Here is an 18,770-nt window from a genome sequence, read left to right as displayed (position 1 = left end):
ACATTATATAGATATTTTGCTGGAACTTGGCGATGAGTTCGAGTGAAGAGAGGTATACAAATTATCCGAGTTCAAGCGAACAAAGTTTGACCATATATTTTAAATGTTAACATTGAGTTGGACAAACTTTGGGCCAGGGGGTCAAAAGAATTTCAGTCAAATTAACATGTAAAAATAAATAAAATAGAAAAAAAAAATTTAAGTCTTGTCTGAAATACAGTCATGTAACATGCAAATTATCAAACACAGTCAAGTATCTTATCATAGATATTGTAAATGATCATGTTTATTCATTAATTTAAAATATCAAATACTTGAATAATAAATAAGCCCGATAAGACTTAGTGTTAAGACAAAAACATATTGTTATCAAGGTTGCATTCATAATTAACAGTAAAAATATGCATGTTCAAACACTATTGTTAGTTATAATCTCCTGAAACATGTCCTATAGATCATTTCCTTGAAGTCATACTGAACAATCGCGGATCTCCTACTGAACACTCTACATGTGTATAGTCAATTGTTTAAGTTACAAGAAATGATGCTTATAATTATCTTTTTAAATGCAACTACTTCCTGTATACAAAGCTCTCTCCCACTGTTTGACTGTCACATGACATAATGTTACAATGTCACATGATTTCCAGCAATAAGCTGCAAGAACAAATGATTATTCAATTTATTGCAAACTTGAGAAACATTTGAAATGTACATGGCTGAAATATTAAACAAGAGCACTGCCTTGCGGGTGCTGACGCTCATCTGATTTTTTTTGTGTAATAGAAATATTGTCCTACCCATGATTTTCTAAGTCTAAAAAGGGCTATCATTCTTGCAAAAAGCAGGATAGAGTTATGTTTCTTGATGTACAGTGTCCACTTATGATGGTGAAAAACTGTTGCAAGTTTTAAAGCAATAGCTTTGATAGTTTATGAGAAAAGTTGACTTAAACATAATACTCAACCAAGAAAATGATTTTCTAAGTCCAAAAGGGGCAATAATTATTGCAAAAATCAGGATGGAGTTACGCTGCTTGCTGTACAGGGTCAGCTTATGATGGTGAACAAGTGTTGCAAGTTTCAAAGCAATAGCTTTAATAGTTTAAGAGAAAAAGTTGACCTAAACATAAAACTTAACCAAGAAATCTGATATTTTCTAAGTCCAAAAGGGGCCATAAATCTTGCAAAAAGCAGGATGGAGTTATGTTTCTTGCTGTACAGGGTCAACTTATGATGGTGAACAAGTGTTGCAAGTTTTAAAGCAATAGCTTTGTAGTTTAGGATAAAAGCTGACCTAAACATAAAACTTAACCAAGAAAACTGATTTTCTAAGTCCAAAAGGGGCAATAAATCTTGCAAAAAGCAAGATGGAGTTATGTTTCTTGCTGTACAGGGTCAGCTTATGATGGTGAACAAGTATTCCAAGTTTCAAAGCAATAGCTTTGACAGTTTGGGAGAAAAGTTGACCTAAACATAAAACTTAACCAAGAAATCTGACATTTTCTAAGTACAAAAGGGGCCATAAATCTTGCAAAAAGCAAGATGGAGTTATGTTTCTTGCTATACAGGGTCAGCTTATGATGGTGAACAAGTATTCCAAGTTTCAAAGCAATAGCTTTGATAGTTTAGGAGAAAAGCTGACCTAAACATAAAACTTAACCAGGCAACGCCGACGCAGACGCCGACGCCGACAACCGCTCAAGTGATGACAATAACTCATCATTTTTTTTCAAAAAATCAGATGAGCTAAAAATCAAATTAATGTAGATTTTTGCACCGAGTCTGGAATCATTACCCAAATTTTAAAATGTTCCAAAGGTTATTTCTGGGTCCAGTTCATTCATATACATGTAACACTGAGAACGTTTTGCAATAAAACAGCTAGTGTATTTTTTTGGCTAAGTGGAAAAGGGTTTGCAATTGTTATTTTGGGTGGGGGGAATACCTTGTTATTTGGACAAAGTCAATATTAGGGGAAGACAAGACAAGGTGTCAGTGACCTTACTATTCATGGAATAAAACTTGAGAAACTCAGAATTCAATACAGGAACATTATGGCCATGTGTAGACTGTCAGGTTTCCTAGGCTACTCAATCTGACTAGTGCTTTCTAACAGTTGTGATAAAAAAGGTGCAAAAACCTAACACCCTAATTCCCTTAACTGCAAAATATAATAACAAAAAATAAACTGTTGTGCAGAAAGGAAGACGTCAGTAGTGTTAAAAACAGGATAAAAGCAAAAAGCTTTGTACTGGAATTATGGTGTAATGTAGCCAGTGCTGATTTGAATCCGGAGACTGTTTCAACACTGACTTCATGTGATGGTAATGTGTTCCACTGAACAACTGTTCTTGGGAAGGATGAATTTTTATAATTATTTTATGATTAATTTTACTCAAAAACAAAACTAAACAAAATACCACATAATCACTAGAAAATAACAGTTACTGAAAACAGCATATTTTCTAAAATAAAATGACTCTTATCTATTAACCCTTAAATGTTATGCTAAATTTCTAAAATGGACTGGCCCATCATTCAGTTAGGGCAGTACCACTTATCATGCAAAGGGGTGTTCACTGAAAATTTACTGACTGAATAGCGAACAGTGCAGACCATGATCAGACTGCACGGATGTGCAGGCTGATCTTGGTCTGCACTGGTCGCAAAGGCAGAATTAATTGCCGCCAGCAGGCTAAAGGTTAAATGTTATCATGCTAGACACAAATGATTCTGCTTTTGCGACCAGTGTAGATCATGATCACCCTGCACATCTGTGCAGTCTGATCATGATCTGCACTGTTTGCCATTCAGTCAGTATCTTTTTGGTAAGCACTTCTTTTAACAGTTAATGGTACTGCCCAAATAGAAAGATGGACCAGTTCATCGTAGAAAGTTGCAGCAAGGGAAAGGTTAAGTACATGAATGCAGAAATACGAGTCACAACAAATCAGTTAGAGGCTAATCTAAATATAATTAGTATCAATTTACTTGCAATATTTGACAGGTAACATGTCACTAACAAATCAATATATTTAAAAAAAAAGATGTCATTTTAAACTGATGTTCCCAATGATTCATACGATGGATATCAATATATGTACACCTAAGTGCACAGTACTTTCATGACATTTGTATAGTACGTAGCATGAATTAAATCAATTTGTTACATTTTTTTTCGCTTCTCTGAGATCTTACTGAGACATGTACATGTAACTATATTTTTACATGTAACTACATTTTTATAGTAAAATACTACACATTTACATAAAAAATTAACATCATATTCCCATTGCAAATAATTATAAATATAAGTAAGTCTGCCAATTGCCACCCAAGCCAATCAAACTGGCTTAAACTTTTTATGTGGCTCTTAAAATTGGACTATAGATTTAGCTACATAAAATAATAAATAGGTTTATGCACCAAAAGTGGCTCAAAAATTTTGATCCAGTGTAAACACTGACTCAAATTTTCTCAGTTTCTGAACTTTTCTTACATGGTTTGATTCATTTGTCAGATAAAAAAAAGAAAGAAGTAAAGCACTGTATATTCTGCCATAAACAACGGCTACAGATAGTTCTACCGCTGTGTGAGAGGACATCAAATAGCTGCATGGCACCCAATTAATATTAAAACGCGTGAAAATGTTCCGAATGTAAATCGGGTGAAGTAAGCGCTCTATGTATGGAGTTAGATTATGCGTCTAGATTGATTAAACTGGGCGAGTCTACTTACTTATTACTTGAGGATGAAAAAAAACATGTTTTTTAAATGTTGCTCTTTAACAAGGGCGGCGGTTAAACTACTAAAAGTAAACTACTAAAAGTACAACAACAGTTAATTCACAACAAATCGTACGGTATGTTTTATAATCAGTAGAAGCTAGTCGTATTTACGCTTATGAGACCTGTTTCACCCACAAGTAAAGAATTCACAGGTCCATCATGAAATATTTTCCCCAGCGCGCATATACTTGTCCTATTCAATATGATCGCAGTCTCATCGGCCGCGATCAATAATAACCACCCTTAGATGAATGAAGTTCCACAGAAATTTTCCCATCATGTTCCGCTGAGCTGGTTAGAATGAAAACAATCAATCTGAAACCCCGAGACCTACTTGTGATCTATTGTCTGATCTACATGTTCTTACCATCATTCAGACAATACTCTCATGATTCAATTCCTGTCCATCTGAACTGTTTTAAATCAAACAATAAACCATGTGAAGACTTGAATTATTTTCTAAACTAGAGGTTGTTTTCCATGCAAAACATATATGTCTCCCACCACTTAACCTGAGAAATTCCACAAATTAAGGGCCATAACTCCAGGGAGAAATCACTGAACCCTAACATTCCAAAGATAAACACAACTAAGCTTGGCAGTGGTAACTCCTGTGACGTCTGGTGGAATTCCAACCAGTGGTACAGGAGAAGTAGCACAGATTAGAGAATTTGACAAATCAAGGGTAATGACTCTGCTGCAAATCATTTGATGAGAACATGACAATATGCACAACTATGCTTCACACTAATTACTCATAAAGTTTGGTGAAAATCTGCTTTAAACAATGTACTGCGTATGTGCAGCCTTGCTTTGCAGGCGCTACTGTCACAGCCAAATTATCCATACATTTTTACCAGTACGTGGACAGCCGATAAAACTCCAAAAAGGTGAGTCAGATTAAACAATTCCTTTTCTAAATATGTCTTTGGCGAATTATTTCCAGAATTAAACAGAAAACAAATTTAAAAAATTGTAACATTTATTAAGTTTAGTTTAAGTAGTATACCATAAAAGCTCATATTTTGTAACCTTACGCTTTTATAAAAAATTTTGTCTGCTTTATTAATGGAAGTGTCTAGGGGTACGGATCCGTACCTCTACAATCTGATTCTAGAGGTACAGATCCGTACCTCTAGACAAGCCTGTTAGGGGTTTTCTAGGGGTACGGACCTCCGTTTTTCTAGAGATTAAGGGTCATTTACATTTCAAATTTTGTTGAAAATGAAATAACAAATAACATTTCATCAGAATTCACTTTAAACTTGGATCTAAATGGTTTACAGATAACAACATTCATCCGATTTTTTACATTTTCTTTCGGAACGTAAATAACCGAGGAACACTAAATAAATCACGAGGATTCGAACTGGCAGAAAAAAAGATATAAAGATTAAACAAAATAATGTTAAATATGTTGGGGAAAACTATTTTTAATTGATAATTAATCCTTAGTGTATATATGTTTTTCACACATTTGGAAGCCGTTACGAGATACATGGGACGTTTTCACAAACAGTTTCTTTTACTTAATGTCGCTTAATTGATTATTAAACAATCAGTTCAAGGCCAATTATCATTATACCTTGTTAAATAACAAAATAAATTGGTGCATATTATTATGCCTAATTTATTTATTTATTTATTTGCTGATCGAATATTTCAAATAGAATTCATTTAAGGGATAGATTCATTCATTTATCTAGCTGTTATCAACAGTTTATTTGACAACAAACTAATCGGCATGGAACAGTGTATTCATTTGGAGTTCCTCGGTTATTTAGGTTTTGAAAGAAAAGGTAAACAATCGGGTGGACGCTGGTATCTGTAAACCAATTAGATCCAAGTTTTAAGTGTAGACTGGTTAAGACTTATTTGTTATTTCATTTTCAACAAAATTTAAGATATAAATAACCCTAAATCTGTAGAAAAAGGAGGTCCGTACCCCTAGAAAACCCCTAACAGGCTTGTCTAGAGGTACGGATCCGTACCTCTAGAATCAGATTCTTGAGGTACAGATCCGTACCCCTAGACACTTCCTTTATTAATAGTTTTATCCGGTTAATCCAGATGTGTTTTTATAAGTGTACATTACCGGAGGAATGTATATATACATAGCGAATGTTATAATATTGACATTATTATCATTCAAGGTAGAGTCAATGCGTAGACTTTGCAGAAAATGCAAGTGTCAGCGTACTGCCTACTGGTACGGGCTGTCTAGATTATTAATTAAGATTGCGATCATGTTTTTCTCATGATTAAAGGATTATAATTTGCAATGGGGTGTATAAAAGTGTATTTGAAACCACGAAAAAACAAGGATACTAAATATTCATATTGATTATCAGACCTCTAGAACAGTCCTACTGTCTGTAGAGTCAGTGTACCTGGTTTCGCACACTTTTTACACACTTCTTGAAATAAACTGAAATATGTGGAAGCAATTTATTATTTTGCATTTTCAGAATCAGACAGAAGAATAGATACATGGCTCTTTATTTATGCACTAGGTTATTCTTCATGTGATAACTGCTCACCACTGGTAGCTCTCCAATATAGCCAGAAAGTGACCCATTATTTAGACATATTTGTACCCGGTTTCGCACACCGGGACTAATAATTCTCTAATACTTTGTACAATATGGATATTGGTTGAATCGAAATTGCACAACACTGATACTTCTGTAGAAACTGTTTTTTAGCTGTCATTATCATAATGATGTCGCCATAACATGCACAAACGAGGTACCCTCAGTGGTGTCTAGTTTTATGCTGTCTCGGTGATACTTTTACTACACTTTTATATATCCTTGTCTTTTATCAGAATGCCTGCTTGTCGTTTAGAAAACTATAGGAACATTTAAAAAGAGACCTGGTCCTTTGATTTCACCAGTTTAAATTTCTCTTGGCAAGTATTTCATTACAAGAAACAGAAAATTCTTTGGTGTGCGAAACCGTGAACTGTGCGAAACTGGGTACACTTACTCTACCCGGATTATAAATGTCCAGTTCTGTACCCCTACTGCCCTAGCCACTGCCTATATTAAATGCAGAATGCATTACAACTCCAGATGAATGGTACTGTAATTATTGTGAAAATAATCAGTAATGCCATTTTGCATTAAAATGCTTAACTTACGTTTTGATGCACTAAGCAATTCTTTTCCATCAGTGATCAATGTTTTGATAGCCTTGCTTGTTCTTTCCAATTCTTTTTCGTGCTCATGCAATTTCGTCCTGAAAATCGGACTGTCCGTAAGACAGTCCGAAAACTCTAGTGGCTCAAGTCCCATTTTACATCGCTAAATCCAGCAATAACCTGCAGAAAAATTGAAATGTTTACAAAAATTAAATTGACAAATCTCTCTTCCTGCTCATTTAAGTTATGACAGTGCGCATGCGTCATCCATTTTATACACTTTCAAATTCCCCCAGAAGCCTAAAATGAGTACGGTAGCAGTCCATTTCGCAAAGTTGTTTGTTATTTGAAATATGGTTTAAAGGATCTAGTTAACCTTCGGTAAATTCAAATAAGTAAAACTGTGAATCTAGCATTATATATAGTGTAATTAAATGTTTTAGCCACTAATTTTTTAAACCGGAAGTTTAAACAACATGGCTTTTGCAGGTATTTTGTTAGTTTTTTGTTGTTTTGCCATGAGTATCTTAATTTGTGGCAATGGTAAGTCCTCCCTAGAGTTAGATAGCTCTATCCGTCGACCCTGTCACAGACCAAATAGTTATGTTATTCAAAGTTTGCAGGTTGGCTACCTGATTTTTAAAAAGAAAGAATGTAGACATGGTAGACGTTTCAAGAGTCACAAAAAGGTTTCTTTTCATTTTGTTACTTTCACTTTCAGCAGATATTGAGTTAAATCCTGGCCCTACTGACTTCCCTTGTGGCACATACCAGTATATTTAACACCGACTTTAAATAAAATTTGTATCTTGTATCTTGTACATGTGGCACTACTGTCTTGGACACCGACCCAGCTAATGATTGTGACTCTTGTGGTTCCTGGTTCCACATCCAGTGTGAATCATTTGACCCGGAATGTTTTTCCAACCTGGTAAGCAGCAACCAAACATTCTTATTCCAACCAAGAGAATATATAGGCTCAAGACCCCAACTACCATAGATTACCCAAAGCATTAAACGTCAGATTAGAAAACGAAATAAGATGTTCCAAAAGGTCAAAAATAAGACTAACCCAAAGGTCAAACAACATTACATAAATTTTAAAAATCTTGTTAGGAAAAATCAAACAAGCTCATGACAGCTACATAGATTATGTCCTTGAATGTCAAGATGATCCGAATAACCCCCAAACAGGTCAAAACTTCTCTCGTAAGAAACTTTTCTCCCTTGCCAAAAATGCCAAGCAAGATTCCCAAGACATTTCACCCCTTCTAGAAAAAGGTTAACTTCATACGGATGACAAAAAGAAGGCCAATATCCCTAATCGCCAATTTCAATCTGTATTCACCCCAATGTCACCTCTCAAATTAGGCCAACTCTGTAAAATGAAAGTGCAGTCTCTACTCTCTATACCAACTGATTACCAGCCAAAATATCCCCTAATGCCAACGGTCACTATCGGCAGAAATGGTGTTCAGAAACTCCTCCCGTACCTTACAATAGACAAAGCATGTGGTCCCGATGGTCTAAAGCCGATCCTTCTTAAAAATCTTAGTGAACAAATCTCACCACTAGTCACTAAGCTCTTTCAAAGGTCCCTTGACACGGGCACTATCCTTGCTGACTGGTCCAAGGCCAATGCCACTCCTCTGTTTAAGAAGGACGACAAAAGCAATCCTGCTAATTACCGGCCAATTTCCCTAACTTGTATTCTTTGTAAGTTACTGGAACACACCATAGCCTCTAATATTACCAAGCATTTCCAGGCAATATCCTCTATGACCTACAGCATGGATTCAGAGAGAAAAGGTCATGCGAAACTCAGTTACTCGAACTTGTAGAAGATCTATCTCGTAACTTAATTCAAGGTCACCAGACGGTCTTAATCCTTCTGGACTTCTCTAAAGCATTCGACAAGGTTAACCATCTGAAACTTCTGTACAAACGTCATCAACATGGTGTTCAGGGCACCACGTTGCAATGGGTCAAGTCTTTCTTGATTGGCAGGCCCCAATCCGTCCTTGTGAATGGTGAAGCATCAGATGAAGTTCCAGTAACGTCCGGAGTCCCACAGGGCTCCGTCCTAGGCCCCCTTCTATTCTTACTCTACATAAATGACCTACCTTTCACAGGTTCGTTTATTCGCCGATGATACTGCTGTCTATTTAACTGTAAATATTCCTGCCCAAGAAAACATCCTCCAGCAAGACTTGAATAGGTTACAGTTATGGGAAAGTAAGTGGGACATGGAGTTTAACCCCTCAAAATGCACAGTTATGAACATAACAAGGTCAAAAAACCCTTTCAAATCAAAGTATACACTCCATGGCCAAGTCTTGGAAACAGTTCCTGATGCACAATATCTCGGGGTTACTATATTCTCAGAACTTAACTGGAATAAACACATCAATTTAGTCACGTCCAAAGCTTCCCGAACACTTAACTTGATTAAGCGAAATATCCCATGCAAAAACCCAAAAGTTCGGGAAGTAGCTTATAAAGCTCTAGTCAGGCCACAGCTGGAATATGCTAGCTGCGTCTGGAACCCTTATACCCAACATAACATCCACCAGATCGAAATGATTCAGCGGAGGGCAGCGCGATGGGTTAATCATGACTACTCCCCTTACAGCAGTGTCACAAACATGCTAAGTCAGCTGAGATGGCGTACCCTTGAAAATAGGAGATCTGATTCACGCCTCCTTATGTTCTACAAAATAGTGAATGGTTTGGTTGCTGTACCACTTCCTCCCTATGTCAGCCCACCATCCCGTCTAACAAGACATATGCATCCCCACTCCTATACCCAGATCCTCACTCCCTGTAATTACTATAAGTACTCTTTTTTTCCAGCCACCATAGTGCTTTGGAATTCCCTTCCAGTACAACTTGTGCAAGCCCCCACCCTGAACAAGTTTAAGCAGGGTTTGACCAAACTTGCACACAATGCTTAACATGATAGACCTGTTTTTAAACTGCTTTTATCTGTAAATCCTTCTTGTTTTAACACTATCAACAGTTACTGTATTCATGCTCGCAATACACATCGTGTATTACTTTCATTCTCCTGTCCCTTCTACTTTTAAATTTCTTGTACAGGCGCGCAGCTGCACGTAATACTCGTAAAGAGGAGTGATGCAGTATAAATAGATAGATAGGTAAATCTCATTTTTGTTTGCCTCAGCCCGTCAAAGTAACATTTTTATACAGATTTGAAATCCACGACCCTTTATCAAACACTTTTCAGCTTATATTGGTTTTACTCTCTTGCGCTCTTTATCTCGTGAAAATCTGGCAAGAAATAAGGAAAATATAGGAAAAACCCAGACGTTTTCTCCGTGTGTACCGTATCCAAAAGTCACGTGGGTTGGCCACCCTGATCTATCACTTACTTCGATTTATCACATCTTTTAATTAAATAATAAATTACTCAAATTTCAATGAAATCATTTATTACACACACATGGTAGCCTCTGAGGAAATACTTACCATGTGATAGAAAAAGTGGTGTATATTCGAACTAAAAATATATATCAGAAAATAGGTTATTAATAAAACCCGGCCCGGCCCGGCTCGGCCCGGCCCGGTCCAAACCACGGAAATAGCCGATTCCGATTGTACGGAAACCACCGGAAAAATACGGACGGAAGGCTAATATAATTACGAATGATATCGTGTTGATATCAACTTACATATTTAGAATTTAGAAAAAACACTGAACTTTATGATGCCCGCGAGGAATTTCTTTGATGAATGGGTTAAGACTGCGTGTTCTTTCTGGTTGCAAAAACATCTTAATATAATTTGTAAACTTATACCCAGGACGTCGTTATACATAGCTTGTTTTGACGAGCCTTCTAATTAGTTTTCGAAATTTTGTAACGTTATCATTATCAGTAGTATAGGGGTCTCTTTGGCCTCACGACTGCGCATGCGTGAGAATGACGTCATGCGCGGCGGCCATTTTGAATTTTATTTTTAGAATGACATCATCTTCCTATTTTAAGGATGACTTCACTCTGCTATTTATATCTCCCAGAAGTATATAGAGCTGACTTATATACCTATCTAGGGCGTGTTCGCGCACATTGAGGGTCAGGTGCTCAGCCCTAGACGGGGAGATACCATGAAAAAATATATAGATTTATCCATGACCTTAATGAATAAATACATTTGATAATAAAACGAACAGTATTAGTAAATAAAGAACGAATAAATAATAGTTTAACAATATGTGTGAAAAAAGAAATAAACTACTTTAAAACAAAATAATTCTAACATGTCTAATTAAATTACAGAGAAATTAAAAAGAACTATATATGAATTATATTTAAATATCATATAGATTTTTCCATAAACTAATTGAATTTATACATTTTATATAAAAAAGAATTATATTGATACATAAATAACAAATAAATAATTATTTAAAACGAAATATTTATTCCTTTTAAACTAAAACATAAAACATTCTTTAAAATAACTACATTATAACTGAAAATAAAGTATTACATTTTTGTCGACAATGTTTCCTCCTTGGCGTCTACTGACAAAATGACTCCAATCATAAGCGCATTATCCCTAAATGCGCATGTTCGGACCTATTTTCCACAATGACTTCATAAACTATATTTAAATAAGATCATGAGTGAATCAAACGTGATCATGGTCATAATGTCTAGCGTGTGTTGATTTAAGGCCGGATAGACGGACAATAAAAAGTAAACATGTCAAACTTAATCCCTTTAAAGTCGCCACAATGTCTGGCGTGTATTTATTTAAGAGCGGATGCGTGAACAATAGCCTATTCAACTGTCAAAGTTAATCCCTTTAAAGTCGCCACAATGTCTGGCTTATGTTGATTTATGGACGGATGCATTAACAAAGGCCTATTGATCTGTCCAAGTTAATCCGTGTATTGAGTACGGGAAGGGAGGTGACATCAGGTCTGGGTCGCATATGGACCGAAGTGCCTCTTTCATACCATCAATGATATGATGTTAAAGAACATTTTTCTTAAACAATTGCCAACATTTTTAATGACCATCCAGAGTTTTAGGACCAGTAAAGGGTTTTTTTAAGAAGGTTGTAAAATCATCAAAATAAGACGTTTTAGGGTCCATTTTTACATTTTGGGTATCTGACATTTTTGAAAAGCCCAAAGGGTGTACTTTACCATAAACTAGGTGCCAACCGGAAATGAAGTCATTAAAATTTCAAAGTCATCGTACAGACTCGGGACCGGTACCGTTAGAAAGATCTTTTCGAGTAGGTTCCGAAAATATGTACAATTACGTGTCTATCTCTATCCGTTTTCCAGATATTGAGGTTTAAACTAGAATCATTCATCCGGAAACACCCGGCTTCATGCCTTTATTATTAAAGATAACCTAGGCATGTTGGGTATCTAACCGAAGGTCTCGACTAGTACTATAAGTTGGTACACTCAAACCGGAAGTGAAATCAATCACGCGTAAAATTCACATTTTCTGCACGTCCCTAGACTCGAACCTACACAAGCACAAGCACAAGCACACGCGTACACACGAGAACACACACACACACATACACGCACATACACACACAGACACACACACACACACGCACACGCGCAATCACACACACACACAAGCACACCCACACGCGCATACATGCATGCACGCACACACGTACGCGCCATTAAACAATATATGTAACATCATCAAAATATTCAAAATTATCAAAATCATTCGGGCCTATTACCCTAATACACAGATTGTGTCTGCAACTTCATTAACAGTTATCACAATAATATCTTCCTTTGTAACTTTACATTTGTCATCTTTAGTTATTACAACAACATCATAGTCTCCGAAATTGAACATGCCAGTTCCACTACGGTGTAGATACTCCAACACATCACACAATATTTCATATATGTAATTTAGAACATCCAGAATTTTGAATTAACAGAGTATACACTTCAATGTAATCGTACAAGTCTATGCATGAAATTCAACCTTCAGCGGATTTTAAGTATTAATATTTTTTGACTTGAGATCGGCTTAAGATAATGTATGAAAGAGAACTGGCCAATGTTGACACTAATACTTTGAAAACTGTAAAAGCGGATTAAATTTCGGTCATTTTATGACTTTTTAGGAGAAACTTATAGAAAAGAGTATTTTGTGTTATAAAACTTTTATAGTCCTTTAGGATACTGTCTTAAGTACAGATAGGTTCTAGAAAGCCTATTTCGACCATTCTAGGAAATCGTCAAGATTTTCAATAAACATAAATACTGTTAACATCGAACAATCAGTTTTCCCCATTTCGTGACACACTTTCTATTCATCAATTCTGAGATGTTAATTTCATGTGATAGAATTCATAAAAATCTTTCATTTACATCCCCAATTCTCGATTCGATTTTCAACCGTTATCGAGTTATGACGTAACAGCGATTTTTAAACCTTCTTTCTTACACTTTGCAATAAACTCTTGAAACAGATAGCATTGGAAAGATCTCGTCGCATAGGTTCAGAAAATGTATAGATATTTACCTCTATCTAGATCCGTTCTCAAGATATCGGCGTTTAAAGATTGAAGTGACGTCATTGCAAACGTTTTTGAGCGGTAAATTCAAATTTCGCAACCAAAATTTTCAAAATGTAATTTCTCCTCTATTTGTGGACCGATTTTAATGATCTTGGTGTCAAACCAAAACGCTTGGCGAGACCTAAGTGTTGGTAGCAAACAACCGGAAATGAAATCACTCATGCGTAATATCGATTTTCTCCTTTATTACTCAACCGACTATACCCGTGTTTGGTATCCTACGAAAGGTTTTGACTAGTACTATTCCATTGTTTGCACTAAAAGAATATGGGGTCACTCACGCGTAAAATGCGTCAAAGTAAGCTTACCTGATCCTTTCACTTTGAGATCAAAAGTGACAATGAACGAATTCACAGGGTAAAGTGAAATAAAAAGAGCCAAAGCAACGTTCTGATTAGTCAGTATAACTTATAGCAATGCTCTGATTGGGTAATGATATGACGCATTCTGATTGATCACTCAGGGATCACACGTCATATATAAGTCGAAAAGTAAATTTAACCATGACTGAAGGTGTTACGAATTACTGTATATACCAACAACTCCTCCTTCACACCTCCTCCTCCTCCTCCTTCTCCTCCTCCTCCACCTCCTCCTCCTCCACTCCTCCTCCTCCTCCACCTCCACCTCCTCCACCTCCACCTCCACCTCCTCCACCTCCTCCTCCTCCTCCACTCCTCCTCCTCTCCTCCTCCTCCTCCTCCTCCTCCTCCTCCTCCACTCCTCCTCCTCCTCCTCCTCCACTCCTCCTCCTCCTCCTCCACCTCCTCCTCCACTCCTCCTCCACCTCCTCCTCCTCCTCCTCCTCCACCTCCTCCTCCTCCTCCTTCTCCACCTCCTCATCCTCTTCCTTCTCCTCTGCCCCACGAAAGCGTAAGAATGGCAAACAGGACACTGATGCATTTGTGAAACCGATGTAAGTATCTTTTATCAAAAAGACACTGCTTTATTCTGTTTGCCATTGTTACGCTTTCGTGGGGCAGAGGAGAAGGAAGAGGAGGAGGAGGTGGAGAAGGAGGAGGAGGAGGAGGTGGAGGAGGAGGAGGAGGAGGAGGAGGAGGATGAGGGAGGAGGAGGTGGAGGAGGAGGAGGAGGAGGAGTGGAGGAGGAGGAGGAGGAGGAGGAGGAGGAGGAGGAGGAGGAGGAGGAGGAGGAGGAGGAGGAGGAGTGGAGGAGGAGGAGGAGGTGGAGGAGGTGGAGGTGGAGGTGGAGGAGGTGGAGGTGGAGGAGGAGGAGGAGTGGAGGAGGAGGAGGTGGAGGAGGAGGAGGAGAAGGAGGAGGAGGAGGAGGAGATGTGAAGGAGGAGTTGTTGGTATATACAGTAACTCGCAACACCTTCAGTCATGGTTTAATTTACTTTACGACTAATATATGACGTGTGATCCCTGAGTGATCAATCAGAATGCGTCATATCATTACCCAATCAGAGCATTGCTATAAGTTATACTGACTAATCAGAACGTTGCTTTGGCTCTTTTCATTTTACTTTACACTGTGAATTCTTTCATTGTCACTTTTGATCTCAAAGTGAAAGGATCAGGTAAGCTTACTTTGACGCATTTTACGCGTGAGTGACCCCATATTCTTTTAGTGCAAACAATGGAATAGTACTAGTCAAAACCTTTCGTAGGATACCAAACACGGGTATAGTCGGTTGAGTAATAAAGGAGAAAATCGATATTACGCATGAGTGATTTCATTTCCGGTTGTTTGCTACCAACACTTAGGTCTCGCCAAGCGTTTTGGTTTGACACCAAGATCATTAAAATCGGTCCACAAATAGAGGAGAAATTACATTTTGAAAATTTTGGTTGCGAAATTTGAATTTACCGCTCAAAAACGTTTGCAATGACGTCACTTCAATCTTTAAACGCCGATATCTTGAGAACGGATCTAGATAGAGGTAAATATCTATACATTTTCTGAACCTATGCGACGAGATCTTTCCAATGCTATCTGTTTCAAGAGTTTATTGCAAAGTGTAAGAAAGAAGGTTTAAAAATCGCTGTTACGTCATAACTCGATAACGGTTGAAAATCGAATCGAGAATGGGGGATGTAAATGAAAGATTTTTATGAATTCTATCACATGAAATTAACATCTCAGAATTGATGAATAGAAAGTGTGTCACGAAATGGGGAAAACTGATTGTTCAATGTTAACAGTATTTATGTTTATTGAAAATCTTGACGATTTCCTAGAATGGTCGAAATAGGCTTTCTAGAACCTATCTGTACTTAAGACAGTATCCTAAAGGACTATAAAAGTTTTATAACACAAAATACTCTTTTCTATAAGTTTCTCCTAAAAGTCATAAAATTGACCGAAATTTAATCCGCTTTTACAGTTTTCAAAGTATTAGTGTCAACATTGGCCAGTTCTCTTTCATACATTATCTTAAGCCGATCTCAAGTCAAAAAATATTAATACTTAAAATCCGCTGAAGGTTGAATTTCATGCATAGACTTGTACGATTACATTGAAGTGTATACTCTGTTAATTCAAAATTCTGGATGTTCTAAATTACATATATGAAATATTGTGTGATGTGTTGGAGTATCTACACCGTAGTGGAACTGGCATGTTCAATTTCGGAGACTATGATGTTGTTGTAATAACTAAAGATGACAAATGTAAAGTTACAAAGGAAGATATTATTGTGATAACTGTTAATGAAGTTGCAGACACAATCTGTGTATTAGGGTAATAGGCCCGAATGATTTTGATAATTTTGAATATTTTGATGATGTTACATATATTGTTTAATGGCGCGTACGTGTGTGCGTGCATGCATGTATGCGCGTGTGGGTGTGCTTGTGTGTGTGTGTGATTGCGCGTGTGCGTGTGTGTGTGTGTCTGTGTGTGTATGTGCGTGTATGTGTGTGTGTGTGTTCTCGTGTGTACGCGTGTGCTTGTGCTTGTGCTTGTGTAGGTTCGAGTCTAGGGACGTGCAGAAAATGTGAATTTTACGCGTGATTGATTTCACTTCCGGTTTGAGTGTACCAACTTATAGTACTAGTCGAGACCTTCGGTTAGATACCCAACATGCCTAGGTTATCTTTAATAATAAAGGCATGAAGCCGGGTGTTTCCGGATGAATGATTCTAGTTTAAACCTCAATAACTGGAAAACGGATAGAGATAGACACGTAATTGTACATATTTTCGGAACCTACTCGAAAAGATCTTTCTAACGGTATCGGTCCCGAGTCTGTACGATGACTTTGAAATTTTAATGACTTCATTTCCGGTTGGCACCTAGTTTATGGTAAAGTGCACTCTTTGGGCTTTTCAAAAATGTCAGATACCCAAAATGTAAAAATGGACCCTAAAACGTCTTATTTTGATGATTTTAGCAACTTTCTTAAAAAGTCCTTTACTGGTTCTAAAACTCTGGATGGTCATAAAAAATGTTGGCAATTGTTTAAGAAAAATATTCTTTAACATCATATCATTGATGGTATGAAAGAGGCACTTCGGTCCATATGTGACCCAGGCCTGATGTTGCCTCCCTTCCCGTACTCAATACACGGATTAACTTTGACAGATCAATAGGCTATTGTTAATGCATCCGTCCATAAGTCAACAGACGCTAGACATTATGACGACTTTAAAGGGATTAAATTTGATAGTTGAATACGCTTTTGTTAATGTATCCGCTCTTAAATAAATACACGCCAGACATTGTGACGACTTTAAAGGGATTAACTTTGACATGTTTACTTTTTATTGTCCGTCTATCCGGCCTTAAATCAACACACGCTAGACATTCTGACCATGATCACGTTTGATGCACTCATGACCTTATCTAAATATAGCTTATGAAGTCATTATGAAAAATAGGTCCGAGCATGCGCATTTAAGAATAATACACTTATGATTGCAGTCATTTTGTCAGTAGACGCCAAGGAGGAAACATCGTATGCAAAATGTAGTCTTTAATTTTCAGTTAACGCTATTTCTAACGTAGCTATCTTAAATAAAGCTTAATGGTTTTAATTAAAAATATAATAAATATTTTGCTTATCATTAATAAGTTCTTTGTTTACCATACAATGTATATTACGTTATAGATAAATCTATATGATTATTAATTCAACATTATTGATATATAGTTTGTTTTCATGGTATCTCCCCGTCTAGGGCTGAGCACCTGACCCTCAATGTGCGCGAACACGCCCTAGATAGGTATATAAGTCAGCTCTATATACTTCCGGGAGATATAAATATCAGAGTGAGGTCATTCTTAACATAGAAAAATGATGTCATTCTAAAAATAAAATTCAAAATGGCCGCCGCGCATGTGCAGTGAATTCATTTCTTATATGCAAATGAGTTACTATTTATAGTAACTAGGTCATCCAAGATGGCGCCCGTTTGTTTACCCCTAAAGAGGCCCCTATACTACTATTATCTACTATTTTATAATCACGTTTAGTCCAAAAAATTGTTATATTTCGAAGAAAGGAATTCCTCTCGGGCCTCAAAGAGTTTTTGTTTCACCTGTGCATTCCCAAAGCCTAAATAATTCTTTGTGTCCGGTAACATGCCTAAAAAATAGGTAGTACATAGGCAGGGTTTTTTTTAATACTTTTTTGTTCAGTGGGACTTTCCGGAAATTATTTTTATTGAAAAAAAAATGAATACGAATAATTTCTAATATCACTGACAATTTTTAAAGAATAGAATGAGCAGTTTTTTAAAACTTTTTATTAAAAAGTTTTTAAAAAATCTCAAAGACCATAAAACATTTAGGGGTCATGTCAAAAATTTAGGATAGGTCGGGATACCGATTACGCACGAAGAATGCAGCGTTGAATATTGAAAAGTTTTACACACGGTACCCCATATTTTTTAATTATTCCTGTATAAATATATAGAAACAAATACTGAGATAGGTTTGTTCACGCAGTATTCTGAGTATCTCTTGAACTTAGTCGACTGAATTGACGTACGATGAAAGTCACACATTGAATATATTGTGGTACATTGCAGTTTGTGGCATAGTATTTGCACTTTCTATAATCAATTTCATATTCGGCAGGTTGCTATGATGTTTTAACATCTTTTTTATTCATTTTTTTTCAAGTTTGCAAGTAATCTCTGAATAAACTGACTTACTTAAGTTATATTCAAATTAGTTCAAAACTATATAGAGTAGAATCAAGATACAAATTTCACCTTTTTTCATTTTTGTGCAGATGTCTCGTAATCCGGAGGTCACGGGGTCGAATCCTGTCGA

At 36.7% G+C, this 18,770-nt stretch overlaps 1 protein-coding gene across 12 annotated transcripts in view; it reads right to left on the bottom strand.

The window, feature by feature from the left end:
• Window positions 1-7,186, bottom strand: part of LOC123557739 (rho GTPase-activating protein 26-like) — a 100,809-nt gene extending 93,623 nt beyond the window's left edge. For 9 of the 12 annotated variants that reach the window (XM_045349390.2, XM_045349393.2, XM_045349394.2 and 6 more), the window contains exon 1: window positions 6,933-7,186. In XM_045349390.2, the coding sequence (XP_045205325.2) occupies window positions 6,933-7,086 (154 nt within the window). In that variant the 5' untranslated portion in view covers window positions 7,087-7,186. The remainder of the gene's footprint in view (window positions 1-6,932) is intronic. The other 3 variants (XM_045349397.2, XM_045349400.2, XM_045349398.2) reach the window with 1 other exon arrangement.
• Window positions 7,187-18,770: the final 11,584 nt, after the last annotated feature.

This window comes from Mercenaria mercenaria, chromosome 5 (assembly GCF_021730395.1).
Source record: "Mercenaria mercenaria strain notata chromosome 5, MADL_Memer_1, whole genome shotgun sequence".
Lineage (NCBI taxonomy): Eukaryota > Metazoa > Mollusca > Bivalvia > Venerida > Veneridae > Mercenaria > Mercenaria mercenaria.
The sequence above is the reverse complement of the archived record's forward strand: the minus strand, read 5'-3'. Positions and strand labels throughout refer to the sequence as shown.